Source organism: Equus caballus, chromosome 17 (assembly GCF_041296265.1).
Source record: "Equus caballus isolate H_3958 breed thoroughbred chromosome 17, TB-T2T, whole genome shotgun sequence".
Taxonomy (NCBI): Eukaryota; Metazoa; Chordata; class Mammalia; order Perissodactyla; family Equidae; genus Equus; species Equus caballus.
The window spans coordinates 41,651,191-41,667,265 of record NC_091700.1 but is presented as its reverse complement, the minus strand read 5'-3'; the positions used below and the strand labels follow the sequence as shown (position 1 = coordinate 41,667,265).

Here is a 16,075-nt window from a genome sequence, read left to right as displayed (position 1 = left end):
TAATAATAAAATGTTCCAATGTGTCTGAGAAGGCTCACCAGCACCCCTCTCCTGCACACAGTTGCTCCAGGCTTATTTACTAGATGTTCCCCATTCTGATAATTTACATTTCACTCTATACCAAATTTAGCACTGTCCCTTTTGTTATGCAACACCTGGTCACATGTCTTGGTAGGTGGCAGTTTTTACCTTTGTCAAGGCTCAGGACAAAAACAAAAGCATGAAGGGGCTGGCTCAGTGGCACAGTGGTTAAGTTCGCACGTTCTGCTTCTGCGGCCCGGGGTTCGCTGGTTTGGATTCCGGGTGTGGACCTACGCACTGTTTGTCAAGCCAGGCTGTGGTAGGTGTTCCACGTATAAAGTACAGGAAGATGGGTATGGATGTTAACTCAGGGCCAGTCTTCTTCAGCAGAAACAAAAGAGGATTGGCAGCAGATGTTAGCTCAGGGCTAGTCTTCCTCAAAAAAACAAAAACCACAACAAAAAGCATGAAATAAATCAACACAACAAAGAATATATGTATTTCATATATATAAAATATTAGAAATTCTACCTGTAAAAATACATTACAAAAGACAGAAACTTAAATGACTATATTTATAGTCTTATTGCTGTGCTGACATATGAATTCTAATCTTCAGCTGTTAGTTTACTTATTTGAAGAACACTCAATAGAAGGGAATTCCAGTGTGACAACAATTTTGACAATCCCTCAGCGTCATCAGTAACAGGATCTAGTTACACTGTGCTCCTCCAGGAAGGATGTAGCTGTGCATGTAGGTTTTATTATGCAGTTACTCTTTTTTTCTAGTCACACTGTATGTGGTGATTCCCTGACCACTGTTTTATTAGGACCATGGGAGGAGAGAGAGGCTATTCTTCCTTCCCTGTTTTTCTATACTTAAGAGAGTTTAACATATAATGTTCTCTTAATAGTTCATTTTTTTAACAGTTTAGGGATTTCTATGCAAATTTAACTAGTACATTTAGTTGGCCAGAAATTTATTAATTATCTACCACCAGCCAGATCAACTATATAAATTATATAATTACATTAAAGATAATTCGTGATTTATAAGTTAACTTTTCACTCTTGTATCATTTTCATATTAGAGTATTTAAGATGTTTCCATAAATCAGGTTTTTTCCTTTTTTTTCAAGGTAACACTAACGTAGTAGGAGACTGGGGTGGTTTTCTTTGGCACCGACAGTGACCGTGCTGTAGAAAGAACTATATCTGGAATCTGACTGTAGAGTTTCAGCTTGGCCCCTGTGTTTTACCTTGGAGAAATCACTTCATCTGTTTCCTCATTTATTGGATGAGCATCATAATTTCCATCTCATAGTGTTCTTCTGAAGACTAAATGACATAAATATAGAAACTGTTCTACAAAGGCAAAATTTGATGAAAAGATCATTGAAATCAATGAAAAGCCATTCTTTCATCTTTGTATCCTTCTTGGAACTGCGCGTTGGTAAGTGCTTACCGTGTCTGATATTAGACAAGGTTCCTACATAGGGGGCTGGACGTCAGAATAGTGAGTCAGGTTAGCGACTTAACCATTAGCGGTGGATAATTTAACGCTAATTTTAAATTCTTCCTTTTCTCCAGAATAAAGAGCAGTAGTGTTTTCCCTAAACAAAAATATTAAATAGAATTGGGTCGCTGGTGTTTGGCCTAAAGCCTGCAAAGGAACAGGTGAAAGATTGTGGGGGGACGGTACTGAATCTTATTTTGATTGTGCTCTGGCCGGAGCCGTTGGCTACAGCCCTGGTGTTGGTCCCAATGCGAGTGCCCGTCCCACCCACCCTGCGGTCGGGGGTGCGGTGCAGACAGTCGTCTCCGTACCACCAAGCCGCTGTGGCCGGGCTTCTGGTCCTCAGAGATGCGGATGAAGTGGTGTGAAGGGTTGGGCTTTTTTTTTTGTTCCTAAAAATGCAACGAACAAAAAAAAAAGTACAACAATCCAAACCCAACCATCGTGTTGCGCGCCGGCTTTCTTCCCGGGCGGCTCCACCGGGGACGGCGCCGCCTCCCGTCGCCCGCGCTCGGTCTAGGCCTAGCCCGCTCGTCTTCGCGACCCACGCCCGCTCCCGGCACGACGCTTCGCGGGCGCGCGCAGCGCTCTGGAAGGGAGAAGCGAGCAGCCCCGGGCCCGCCCCTCTTCCACGCGCGCCGCGGGCGGTGGCGGTTACAGACACCGGAAGGACGCCCGCCGCACCTCACCCACTCCCTCCCCCGCGAGAAAGGCGAGACCCAGGAGGCGCAACAAAGGCGAAACCCGGCCGGGGAGGCGGACCGAGGTGCCGGTGGGGAGGAGGGCGGTAGGGAGGAAGGCGGTGGGGCGGGGCCCGGCCGGTGCCGCGAGTCCATTTTGCTGCCTTGCCCGGCGCGTAAGGCGCAGTTCCCGCGGCTGGACGAGGGACGGCTGCGCGGCTCCAGGCGGGGCCCCTCCCGCGGCCCCGGAGGTCGGAGATAAGTACTCGCCGCAGGGCTCCTCTCGGGAAGGGGGGTGGTCCTTGAGCCTACCGCGAGGGTGGGGACTTGCCCTGGCAGGGCAGGGACTTGCGTGGGTGGGGGGCTGGCGGAGAGCTCAATTTGAGCTCCAGTCCCAGCAGCACAGCGGAAATCAGCGGGGCACCGAGACAGGGCGTGGGGAGGAGCGGCGTGCAGATGGGCGTCCGGCGGGCCGGGGCAGCGTGTCTTTGCTCCAGAAAACCTCGACTACCGAGCGTGCCCGGCTTCAGTGCCAGCGCCTCGGTATTGCCTGCAAGAGAAAAGGCGACCATGAACCAGAAGGCCGAGCACGCGACCACCCCGGCACTGAACCTGGGGAGGCTGCCTGTGCCCAGGGAGGGCGCCCTAACCGAGAAGCTCCTTAGTACAAAGATCTCCAGCCTCGCCCACGTTCCTGCTTTTTTCACAGGTCCTAGCAGGCTGCCTTTATTTATGGGGGACGATTGAAAAAACAGAGGGTCAAGACTAAGAATCCTGTGCAAATAAATACGTAATACCCTCTTCTTTGTTTTGTTTTTTTTTTTTTTTGCAGTAGCTTCGTTTTATAGTCAGTCACAACGTGGGAAAAAAAACTAAAACCGATTGCTTTGCCCTGGGAAATAGTAACCCTGACGCATACACCTGCTTGCAGGGGACAGAGGTAAACTACAATATTTTTTCCTACATTAAAAAAACCAGAAAACAAAAACTCACTCAATTTCTTGAGGCCTTTCAAAACTGAAATGTGTAGAATAGAATGTATGTGTTCCCAGCCTCATGGATGGTCTTTGTTGTTTTCATATTTTGTCAAAACTCAGAAAAATAGATTCCATACTTGGAAATTCTTTATGTGGCAATTATTTGAGATGTATTATACTTCAAAGATTTATACTGCAAAGGAAAAGAGGCTTCGGTAGCAATTTTTTTTTTTATAGTTTTTTTTTCCCCCTTCTCCTGTGCCACCCTGCTAGGGCTTGTACAACAGGGCTTGAGTTTTCTGACGCTAGAAACGTTTATATAATAGGTATTTTAAAAGCATAATTTTATTTACATAGCCACTCACTCTGGTAGAACTTGATGGAGCTGTTAACTGGTTAGATACATTTCTTCAGGCTGTCTTATCTTTCCCTAAAAATACCATCTTTTTTGCACCAGCTGACATACTAAACCTCCCTGATAAGTCCTTCCGTAACACCAGGTTATTCTTTTTATAATATACATTTATGATTGGTTGGCTACCTGGCCCTACTTCTGCCACAGCTTTTGTTCAGATATGCCCATTTCCATGCAGGTGCTTTGTATCTGCTATCCCATGTAATACTTGCTTTGCCTCTCCTTGAAATTACAGTTCAAGAGAATCCAACTGGCTTTTGGGACCTTTCTTGCTTAATACACTCATGCTCTAACATAACACTTTAAATGTGTTTTTACAGTTTTTACAGTATTTGTACACATATGTAATGAAACCACCTTATATTTATATCATTGAGCAGTTTACAGAATTATCACACATTAATCTTTCCAAGAACATTATGAGTGTAAAAATTTTCATTCTATAAAGGGTAAAACTAGTGCTTGAACCTAGGTATTCAGAAGCAGGTTCAGTGCTCTTTCCTCTTCACTGGAGAGCCTGTTACAATCTAATTTGTAAAAATCATAGAATTTTATAAGGGATTTAGAGAGCCCATGATTAAACTTTTCCTTTTTATGAATGAGGATATGGAATTCTTGATCCACTTTCTGGATAGTGCTCAAGTCTAAGAATTGGGAAACTCAGGTGCTATGTCTAGTTTGTTGTGTACAATTGAGAAATCTCCATTTTGGGAGGGCCTCAGTTTTTTTAGTTATAAATTTAGGTGTTTAGCTAGATGTTCTCAAAGATGTTTTTAAACTCAGTATTTCTATTTTATTCTTACCCCATAACTTTTATTATTATATATTATCTCTATATATTGGTAATACACAGATGCATACTAATATTAACTGCCTTAAGCTGTTTTGTATTTTAAACTTGGTTAGGTATGATAAGAAAAAGTGTGCCTTGTTCTTGTTTTTCTACTAAGCTCTATAAAAGTATGGTTCTGGGGGCTGATCCCATGGCATAGTAGTTAAGTTTGCATGCTCTGCTTGGGTGGCTGGGGTTCTCAGGTTCAGATCCTGGGCGCGGACCTAGCACTGTTCATCAAGCCACGCTATGGCAGCATCCCACATAAAATAGAGGAAGATTGGCATGGATGTTAGCTCAGGGCCAGTCTTCCTCACACACACACAAAAAGTTTCTGTTGTAAGGTCAGGAACTGCATGGAGAGGTGGGGCACTCTCATTCATCACTGGTTAGAGTTCATAAAGTGGTATACTCTTTCCAGAGGGAAACTTGGCAGTCTTTTCAAGAGCCTTCAAAATGTTCCTACATTTTAGCCACCTACCAGTATACTTAAGGGAGTTGTCAAAGGAAATAATCAGAGCTGTGGACCAGAACTTTTCTACGAAGTGTTCATTTAAATGTTATAATACCAAAAAACCAACCAATAAGGAAGAACATATCCATAAGATATGGATAAGATGGGGAAAATGCATGTGATAAAATAAGTGAAAAAAAGTGGATACAAAATTGTGTTATGCTACCACTTTTGTAATAAGTGGTAAAAATAAGTGTGTGCTCAAACACATACACACACACACGGTTGGAAGAAATAAGCCAAAATAATATTGGAAGAAATATACCAAAATAACAACAGTGGTTATACCTTGGTGATGTGATTATGGGTGATTTTTTTCCCTGTATTTTCTGAATTCTCTATAATCACAAATTTTATAATTTAAGAAAAATATAAAAGCCAATTGCATGGATAAGCTCTCCAACTTCAGTTTGGTGTCAGCTTTCTCTGTCCTTTTTATAAGGCATTCATCATATCTTTTAGGGTAATGATATCTTTGTAAATGTGCTGTTTCTGAATTTAGGGCAGGAATTGAGTTTCGGCTTACATTTCATTTTTAAAAATATCATTAGATCACTGAATTATCCACTTTTGTTATTCATGAAAGACACTGCCATTGTCATTACCTTGGCCTGAGACTCTAGATACTAGAATGGTCCTGGAATAATAGAGTGCTATGCCCACCTCTCATAACAGTTAACCAAATACAAGTGTCCTTTGAATACAGAATAGTTACCTTCTACTTAAGCTTTGTATAAAGTGAATTCCCTTAATGTGAACTCTTTTTAATTCATTTCCATTATAGATTTAGATACACTTCTAAGGAAAAGTTGAATGAAAATATTTGCTGATAGTTTAAATCATTGTCTTCCCTGTGGCATATGTGCTACAATTATATCCTGCTTGGCAACAGCCTGGTTTCCCATTTAAAACTCCCAGAGGAGCTCTTCCTTTTCCCCCTGCATATTTGCAGTATTGAATATAAGCAAGGAGTGCCAACATAGTATATATAACATAGCCAACCTAAAACCTGCTTAAAGTTTAGCATAATTAGTTACTCGATATATTCTGTAGATGAAGTTTACTTAGAATAATATGTGCATATATAATTCTACACTGAGTATAAGGAACTTTGCTCATACCATACTATGTAAATAATCTCACTTATATAGATAAATCTAGCTAGCTACCTACTGAATGCTAGACTTTGACAGTACTTTTTGAAAGCTAGAATTAACCTCAAATACAGAGTTAGATCACTTTTAATAGATATGAACCTGTTGGGGATAATAATTTAGGTTAATGACTGCCAAGTTTATGGTTGTAAAAGAAGACAATTTGTTTTATGGTTAAAAATTTGCCACCTTCGCTTAAACCCGTTTACATTTATTTGGGAGAAAAGAAACCAGACATTTCTGGTTCATGAATCCTTTGCAGAAGTCAGGAGTTGCAACTTAAATTAACTTAATTTGAACTCTTAATAGGTAAAGATAAATATCTGGGTCTGGTTGGTACCAGACTAGGAGAATAATTTAGTCTTTATGTAATTGATTTCATTTGTGTGGGAGAGAATGGGATTCAACACCATTTGGAGACCACATAGATTTCTCAATAGTTGTACGTAAGAGGGATAGGGATATTTGATCTAACTGGTATCCTAAAAACCCTATTGATTTAATGCTGCAGGTTTACAGGATTACAGAATAACATCTTGGGTGATTATCAAGTGAACAGGGAAAAGGAAAAAGAGAAAGATAAGTAAGGTGAAGAGGAGGGTGGGGGAAAAAGAAAGCATAAGAGGAAATCAAAATATGGTACTCCTTCAAACAGTATGGGGAAGATGAGTTAAAAGAAGAATAAACAAAAGAAAGAGTCAAGGTGAAATAGTAGTACACTGAAGAAAGGAAAAACATGAGGTTTTCTGAGTGGTCTGGATTATAATGTCACCTTAGTCCAAAAACTTTTTGTGAACTTTCTGAGTTGATGGGCCTTCCAAGCTCTTAGACCTTCTGTACTAGCTTTATTTTGCCCTACTTTTCAGGAATCCTACTAGAAATATCTTGGGGGAAATTTTTACTACTACTCACTCTAGGATAATGCCAGAAAAGGTAAGTTACTTATTGTGTTATGTGGACACATAGGTGACTTTTATATTGTGTTTGCAAGAGCCACATAACAATTAGATAAGCTATTTTAGACACTATATGTGATATATTAATTTTAATATTCCTGTTTTGAGATATCGGAAATCTTTTCTTTGTCCTGTTTTGATCACCTAAGTTATGGAACAGTCTCTAAAAGCCAGAATGAAGTGTAATAACACATTGATATAGAGTACTTAAAACAAAAACTTTATAAATAATTTTCATCTATTATTAGATACTTTTCAAAACAGTTGTACAAAGAGAAGAGAAACTGGATTATGTGTAAGTGGTTTGTCAAAGGTCCTAGACTGAGAACCATATAAGTATGTCAGTCTCACAGGCCTGAATCTAGAGATTTCCAATAATACATTTTTTATTTTATAAGAAATAAAACAGGGGCTGGCCCCATGGCGGAGTGGTTAAAGTTCTGTGCACTCCACTTCAGCGGCTCAGGTTCATGGGTTTGGATCCGGGGTGCCAAGGTACTCTGCTCATTGGCCATGCTGTGGAGGTATCCCACATACAAAAAATAGAGGAAGACTGGCACAGATATTAGCTCGAGGCGAATATTCCTCTCACACACACAAAAATACTGTAGCAGATTATCATACTTAGTTAATGTTTCTGAAGTTTTACTTTTTGAGCTCAATATGGTTTTCTTATAATTGACCCTCTTCTAGTTTTTCCCCCCAACTTTTTATTGTAAAAAATTTCAAGTATATAGAAAATTCAAATGATTCTACAATAAATATCCTTACATCCTCTATCTGAATTCAATAGTTGTTAGCTAGACCCTTAATGAGTTTCAAGAAAGCATTATTAGTGGATCTCAATCTAAAATAGAAATATAGTATACTACTTGAAAATAAGATTACTATGCTGAGAGGAAGTGATTAAAAAAAAGGTGAGTCCTTTTGTTCTAAGCATTGTTCTAAGATAAGATTGACGGTGCTCAGTTTCGTAGAGCTTCCTATAATTTAGTTTTGTCTGTAAAGTGAGTTTCAATATGGCTGTCTAGTTACTTGTTAGGTATTTAGATACTACTTTGAAATTCCTGAGGTTAAAGATGCCTCAAAGCAGAATGGAAATTTGGTTTAAATCAGTAAGATATTAACTGTAATATATTGGCTTCTCTTTTTGTTCTCTAATGAGATTTGGAAAGAAATAATGGGTAATATTTTGAACTTTATATTGATATCAACTAATGAAATTCAAAGGTTTAATAGGAAAGTTTCTTTTAATAAATAGGTTTTTATTAAAATTAACTTTTGTTTAAGAGTCAATAAGTGAGCATCTTTTGCGTTATAATCATTTTGGGTTGATCATTCAAAAACCAAGGACTTCTAGGAATGAGAAGGCTATACACACATATTAGCTTTTACTTCTAGTTATGACTCCTTTGTAAGCATTGATTTTTCCATTTTTAATATTCTGGTTGTCATATTAACAGTTCTCATTTGTAGAGACTCTTGTTGCTGTGTACCCACTCAAGGTAGGATTGATAAAGCAGTTTTTGTAGTCTTCCTTTAGTGTGGATATCTTGAAAATTTGCTTAAAAATAAATCTGTAGTGGTATTATACAACTCTGCATTTGTCAAAACTCATAGAACTGTATACCAAAAGAAAGTGAATTTTATTGTATAGAAGTTTAAAAGTATATTAAGAAACATAAATATGGCAGGAAAACGAGATTGAACATCAGAGAGGTGGTAGACAACTAGGTATATGGCTACTTTCTTTGTTGGTATAAAACTTGGGAAGTTTTTAATTGCTGGGAAAATAGATTTTTATGCTTCAATATTTAGACTTTTTTGGTTTTCAGAAACACTTTCGAAGGAAGAAATGAATCTTGGAAAACTTGTTTGCCTTTCTGCACTTATTTTGACATTAGCTAAGCTTAAATTTTATGAGTGGTGAACAGTAATTTTGTTCACATCAACTTTCTTGACTTCTATATTGTGATAAAATTAACTCCCCATAAGAGGGGCTGTGTACTTTAGTTCCTTCAAAGGAGTAAGCTTTATTGATGTCTTCAGATTTTTATGTTAGCCACACTTTAAGAAAATGATCTGTAAGTTCCCTTATTGTGAAGCCTACTCTTCACTTAGACTAAAAACCTCTTTATTATGTATTTTCCTTTAAAACTTTTGTGGCAACAAACTTGCCATGGTTTCTTGGATTAGGCTACTGTGTCTCAGTTTTCTCTGAAAGTCAGCTATGGAAGTAGTAGTCACATAGTTTTGTCATAGAGAAAGTTTTGAATATAAAGTTAAGAGAAGAAAACAAAACAGTATTTAGCTTTTAAAGTGAATGCAAATAAGAATCTTTAAATTATAAATCAAAATTTGTAAGCTGTATCACTAAAAATGGAACAACAGGATCTACTGTAATTTTGATGCCATTTTTTAACAAGGGACTTTCCAAGTAGTAATTTTTTTCTCTGGTTCATTTTAAGAGCTATAAGTTGATTATGGCTTTGGGATGACTTTTTATTATTTCTAAATTTTCCTGTGTCTGCCATTTTCCCTTTCCTTTTGATCATACTTGATTGCCTTAAAATTATTCTTGGCCCCTATTGCAGTATCCTCACCTCAGTTTTCTTCAAAGTTTCTCTTTGCCTTGGGTGCCCTTTTTCTCCTCCTCATCCCAACCCCTTGGTATCTTTTGTTTTTCCTCTTATTTATTTCATGTGCTTGGATAGGATCCTCTGGAAATATTAACTTGCCAAGGTTAGGTTTACTTTATTGAATGATGCCCCCTACTACTTTCCTGTTTCTACTGCGTACTCCAAAATCTAGCCTTAGCATAGAATTCTTAGGTGAAAGATAACAGAGAGCAGTGGAGGTAATAAAGTGTGCAACAGGACTGGGTTGGAGGATCATGAAAGTTTTCCTCCTCTGTTCTAAAAAGTCGTAATGTTTTACAGCTGCTTGATAACTTCTCTTAGCACACTACAGTCTTTATAGCCATTTTTTCCCCGGTGCCTTTCAAAGGCTATATGATTTCTCATGTCACAAAAGGTTTTTCAGAAAAATCAGTTAATCACACATTTTTGCTATGTGAAACTAAATTTGACAGAATAATCTTTGCTTTAGTTCTAAATATTTATGTATTATATATTTATTATATATATATATCTCTCTCTCACAACTTAATATAAAACCATAAACAAATTAGCCCTGCAAGCTCAGCTTAACTTTTATTAAATAGTTTATCTTCTAGATTGTAGCTTCAATTGTGACCCTTAAAATTCCTGTTAAAAAATTACTTATTTTTGATATAAATGGTCTACAGATTATTAGATCCTATTTTATTTATTACTTTGGTGGTAATGTGGACAATAAACTGAATGAGGACATATTTAGCACTATTTTTGGTTTTAAAACCTTGAGGGTACTATGCTAAGCCAATTAAGTCAGACAGAGAAAGCCAAATACCTATGATTTCACTCATATATGGAGGATAAAAACAACAACAAACAAACACATAGACACAGATTAGATTGGTGGTTACCAGAGGGGAAGGGGGAAGGAGGAGGGCAAAAGGAGTAAAAGGGGACGTGTGTACAGTGATAGACGGTAATTAGTCTTTGGGTGGTGAACATCATGTAGTCTGCACAGAAATGGAAATATAATGATGTAACCTGGAATTTATATAATGTTATAAACCAATGTTATCTCAATAAAAAAAACTTTAGGAAGTTTTAAAATGTTCTTTTTTTTTTTTTTTGCTGAGCCAACATCTGTTGCCAATCTTCCTCTTTTTGCTTGAGGAAGATTCACCCCGAGTTAACAGCTGTGCCAGTCTTCCTTCCTCTATTTTGTATGTGGGTCACCACCACAGCATGGCCACTGAGGAGTGGTGTAGGTCTGTGCCGGGGAATCAAACCCAGGCTGCCGAAACAGTGTGTGCTGAACCACTAGGCCACGGGGCCGGCCCTAAAATGTACATTTTAAAATAATAAACTTGCAATGAGAAAGGGTATTCTCTAGATCAGGGATCTCAAATATTTTGGCCTCAAGACCCCTTTATACTCTTAAGAATTGAGGATCCCAAGAGCTTTTGTTTACGTGTGTACTGTATATATTTACTGTATTAGAAATTAAAACTGAGAAAAATGTTGATATTAATTCATTTAAAATAATGATAAACCTATTACATGTTAACATTAATATTGTGAAAAATAACTATTTTTCAAAACATAATTGTGAGAAGAATGGCACTGCTTTACATAGTTATGGATCTCTCTAATGAATTTCTATTTTATAGAAGACAACTGGAGTCTTCCTTCCTCTTTTTGCTTGAGGAAGATGGTCCCTGAGCTAACATCTGTGCGAAGCTTTCTCTATTTTGTATGTGGGATGCCACCACAGCATGGCTTGATGAGCAGTGTGTAGGTCTGTACCTGGGATCTGAACCCTGGGCCGCTGAAGTGGAAGCATGCAAACTTAACCACTATACTACTGGGCCGGACCCTGAAATCTTACACACATATATATATTTTTTTGAGGAAGATTAGCCCTGAGCTAACATCTGCCACCAATCCTCCTCTTTTTGCTGAGGAAGGCTGGCTCTGAGTTGACATCCGTACCCATCTTCCTCTACTTTATATCTGGGACGCCTACCACAGTATGGCTTGTCAAGCAGTGCCCTGTCCAAACCTGGGATCCAAACCAGCGAACCCCAGGCCACCGGAGCAGAACAAAGCTGAACGTGCACATTTAACCGCTGTGCCACCGGGCTGGGCCCTGAAATCGTATTTTTGAATGTATTGGTCTTTCTGTCTTTTACCCATGCATGATTTACAACATACATTGGTGATTTGAACCAATTAGTTCACTGTGTTATGCAGATCTCCAAATATTAACATATTTCATTATACAATAATCTCCCCCCTTAAAAAACCCCGTTTGTTAATATCACCACTTGTTAGAAAAGTCCTTAATTAATGGGAATCCATCAAGCTCTTAAGTGGCAAAATGTTTTCCAGAATTCTAATTTTCACTCAAAAACTCAACTTTTATCTTTGGCAAGATGTATTGTCATTTGTTTTCCTTGAAGTGATGGGCTCATTTTCTTCATTTTCAAGAAAATGTCTGCCAGATACCTAAGTCTGAATAGCCAGTTTGTCATTTGTTCTGTCAAGAAAAATGGTGTTCCATGAAAAAAGCAGCTGGTTCAGCTTGCAGCTCAATCACATAAGTGCTTTTCCCCCAGACAATATCTGCTTACCATTATGTAGCAGAAATGCTTTGTGTTTTCTTCCTACTTTGTCATACAAAATATTAAAAAAAACATGTACACAGGGGCCAGGCTAGTGGCATAGTGATTAAGGTTGTGCTCTCCGCTTCAGTGGCCTGGGGTTCACGGGTTTGCATCCCAGGCGTGGACCTACGTACTGTTCATCAAGCCACGCTGTTGAGGCATTCCACAAACAAAACAGAGGAAGATTGACACACGTTAGCTCAGGGCCAATCTTCCTCACAAACATAACACACAAATTAAAAAAAAAGACACATACACAAGGATCAAGATTTAATAAAATGAATAATTTTTACTGTTTCATCAAGAACATTCTTAAATGAAACTGGCTACCCTCACCCTGACCCCTACTGTGGGTATGTGGTGGTGAAGAATACAATGACTAGTAGTACAATTTGGTGCTACCTGTCACCTTGTTTGATTGCTCCTAAGGCTCCAGCAGTGTCTGCTCACCATTGCTTTTACAGTGCAATTGTCAACACAGTGCCAAAAGCAAATAACATCTCAGTATTATTATGAAAATATATTGATCTCACAGATGCCCTGAAAGAGCCTTAGGGAACATCTAGGTTTCTGCCCACCACATTTTGAGAACTGATGCTCTAGATAGTACAAGATGGCTTTGATTACTGTTCGAGTGGTTTTTAAAATCATTTAATTCTCTAGGGAAGAATGAATTGCAACTATCTCATCTTATGTTTTTACCCATGATTTTAATAATTGTGATCTTGCCTTTGATAGAAAAATATGCCACTTTTTTAATAGAAGTCTGCATGAGAGTACATGCTTGGATTTATATTTCTGTGCGCTTTCTTTTAAATAGCACACCATTTTATAATTGTGGGCCCAGACTAAAGAGCTCATTCTATTCAGACACTGAGTAGCTTTGTCTCTGACAGCTAGTAGTCAGCTCTCTGTTTTAAAACAATCAATTGGGTCCTGCTGGCTCAACTTGCAGTTGTCCTAGTCCTAACCCTGTTTCAGCCAAAGACTGTTGTTGGAAAGCCCACACAAAGCCTTTGTGTACAGGGAGCCATACTAATAAGGAGTGTGTTCTAGTCCCAGCAGATGAAATTTGCTTTGGTGTGCATTCTCTTCCCAAATTTCTCACTTATTTCCTTTGTTTGCCTGGTTATTTTAGTGAAAGATCAATTTTAGTGCCTGTGAAGATAGTTTCTTCTGATTATAGTCATGTGCCGCATAATGACATGTTTATCAATGTGAGACCACATATGCAACGGTGGTCCCATAAGATTAGTACCATATAGCCTAGGTGGGTAGTGGGCTGTACCATCTAGGTTTGTGTAAATACATTCTATGATGTTCGAAAAACAACGAAATTGCCTAGTGATGCATTTCTCAGAATGTATCCCTGTTGAGTGACACATGACTGTATTACATAGTCCGTGTGGAGGGGATTACTGGAGTAAAATAAAGTGTTTCTTTCTTTATGGTAGGATGTGATGGAGCTGCTTGAAGAAGATCTCACCTGCCCAATTTGTTGCAGTCTGTTTGATGATCCTCGAGTTTTGCCTTGCTCGCACAACTTTTGCAAAAAATGCTTAGAAGGGATCTTAGAGGGGAATGTGAGGAATTCCTTGTGGAGATTATCTCCATTCAAGTGCCCCACATGCCGTAAGGAAACTTCAGCTACTGGAGTCAATAGCCTGCAGGTTAATTACTCCCTGAAGGGTATTGTGGAGAAGTATAACAAGATCAAGATCTCTCCCAAAATGCCAGTGTGCAAAGGACACTTGGGGCAGCCTCTCAACATTTTCTGCCTGACTGATATGCAGCTGATTTGTGGGATCTGTGCTACTCGTGGTGACCACACCAAGCATGTCTTCTGTTCTATTGAAGATGCCTATGCTCAGGAAAGGGATGCCTTTGAGTCCCTCTTCCAGAGCTTTGAGACCTGGCGTCGGGGTGATGCTCTTTCTCGCTTGGATACCTTGGAAACTAGCAAAAGGAAATCTCTACAGTTACTGACTAAAGATTCAGATAAAGTGAAGGAGTTTTTTGAGAAGTTACAACACACATTAGATCAAAAGAAGAATGAAATCCTGTCTGACTTGGAGACCATGAAACTTGCAGTTATGCAAGCCTATGACCCAGAGATCAACAAACTCAACACCATCTTGCAGGAACAACGAATGGCCTTTAACATTGCTGAGGCTTTCAAAGACGTGTCAGAACCTATCATATTTCTACAACAGATGCAGGAGTTCAGGGAGAAAATAAAAGTAATCAAGGAAACTCCTTTACCTCCCTCTAATTTGCCCACAAGCCCTTTAATGAAGAACTTTGATACCAGTCAATGGGAAGACATAAAACTAGTAGATGTGGATAAACTTTCTTTGCCTCAAGACACTGGCACTTTCATTAGCAAGATTCCCTGGAGCTTTTATCAGTTATTTGTGGTAGTCATTCTGCTTGGCCTTCTCATTTTCTTTGGTCCTACCATATTCCTAGAATGGTCTTTATTTGATGAATTTGCAACTTGGAAAGACCATCTTTCAAACTTCAGTTCCTATCTGACTAAATCAGCTGATTTTGTAGAACTGTCAGTTTTTTCCTGGGAACAGGTGACAGATTGGTTTTTCATTTTCAGTGAAAGATTCAAGAATTTTACTTTGGTGGTGCTGAACAATGTGGCAGAATTTGTGTGCAAATATAAACTATTATGAAATCTGTTTCAAGTACATAGTTCTCTGTCTCTCGTTAGAAATGTGTTAGAGAACAGTGGTAGTTTAGATTTGGTCAAGAGTCCAGTCAGATACTTTTCTCCAAAAGTATTCCTTTCAAAAATAATGTCCTACACATGTTCAAATTAGGTAGCATAAAGATAAAATTGAAATTTAATAGTACAGTCCTGAAGCCATCTTTTTTTTTTTTTATGCCGAGGAGGATTTGCTCTGAGCTAACATCTGTGGCCAGTCTTCCTCTTTTTTTAGATGTGAGCCACCACCACAGCATGGCCACTGACAGACAAGTGGTGTAGGTCTGCACCTGGGAACAGAATCCAGGCCACTGAAGCAGAGTGTGCCAAACTTAACCACTAGGCCACAGGGGCTGGCCCTCCTCCTTCCTTTTTAATGAGTGCTTTTGAAATAAGCATCCTACCCCCAGTATTGGTTGTATTTATGCTATGGAAAAAGGGGAGGTAATATGATCTGATATTGTATTGATTGAGATAGTATAATAGTGATTGTTCATTTAAGCATGCAATAAAGACTCCTCTTGTAAAGCAACTTTTTTTTGAGAGTGAAGATTCTTTAAAAAAGGAAAGAAGATACGAATGGATTAGATTTCCAAATTTTTCTACCAAAGGTTCATTTCCTTTTTTGTTAAAATGTAAATCTCATGTAAACAAAAACTGGTATGAATCTTATGGTAAGTTTACATTTTTAGGGGTGTGGAGATTTCAGCTTGCCTTTTTCTCCTTAGGTTTTGTAAATTTATCACCAAATGAATTTGGTGATAAACTACAGAAATGGTAGTGGCTGAGCAAGCGAAGGCATAGGTTAAAAAAAAAGTAGTCTAACACATGGCAAGAGCAGAAAATGGGAAAGCCTCCTTTTTACGGGCAGGTGTGTTGTTGTTCCAAAGTATAATGGCAATTCTACAACCAAAGCAATCTACTTGCTTAAAGAATTTAAGAGTAATGAGACTAACTTGACAAGAGATGAAACAGTCTATACAATATCATAAAGTACAATGTAAGTTGTTACACAC

At 38.7% G+C, this 16,075-nt stretch overlaps 1 protein-coding gene, 1 long non-coding RNA gene and 1 other non-coding gene across 35 annotated transcripts in view; 1 reads left to right on the top strand and 2 right to left on the bottom strand.

The window, feature by feature from the left end:
* Positions 1 to 1,874: 1,874 nt before the first annotated feature.
* Positions 1,875 to 1,995, bottom strand: MIR3613 (microRNA mir-3613). The gene has a single exon (NR_128239.1). It is a non-coding gene; the product is annotated as a microRNA mir-3613 (primary transcript).
* A 105-nt stretch (positions 1,996 to 2,100) lies between these two features.
* Positions 2,101 to 15,591, top strand: TRIM13 (tripartite motif containing 13). 33 transcript variants are annotated; one of them, XR_011427740.1, is made up of 6 exons: positions 2,252 to 2,926; positions 3,053 to 3,157; positions 6,976 to 7,042; positions 11,348 to 11,475; positions 13,798 to 15,238; positions 15,295 to 15,591. XR_011427740.1 is itself a non-coding variant. In XM_070239693.1 (5 exons), the coding sequence occupies exon 5, from the start codon at positions 13,804 to 13,806 to the stop codon at positions 15,025 to 15,027; it is 1,224 nt and encodes a 407-aa protein (XP_070095794.1). In that variant the 5' UTR covers positions 2,164 to 2,303; positions 3,050 to 3,157; positions 6,976 to 7,042; positions 11,348 to 11,475; positions 13,798 to 13,803; the 3' UTR covers positions 15,028 to 15,591. The 33 variants fall into 33 exon arrangements, 18 of the variants coding, with proteins under 18 accessions (XP_023477322.1, XP_070095794.1, XP_023477323.1 ...); XR_011427741.1 differs by having other exon boundaries at positions 2,401 to 2,468; XR_011427729.1 differs by lacking the exon at positions 11,348 to 11,475 and having other exon boundaries at positions 2,164 to 2,303; positions 3,050 to 3,157.
* Positions 3,252 to 16,075, bottom strand: part of LOC138918395 (uncharacterized) — a 113,636-nt gene continuing 100,812 nt past the window's right edge. The window contains exon 8 of the long non-coding RNA XR_011427752.1: positions 3,252 to 3,387. This is a non-coding gene — a long non-coding RNA (uncharacterized lncRNA). The remainder of the gene's footprint in view (positions 3,388 to 16,075) is intronic.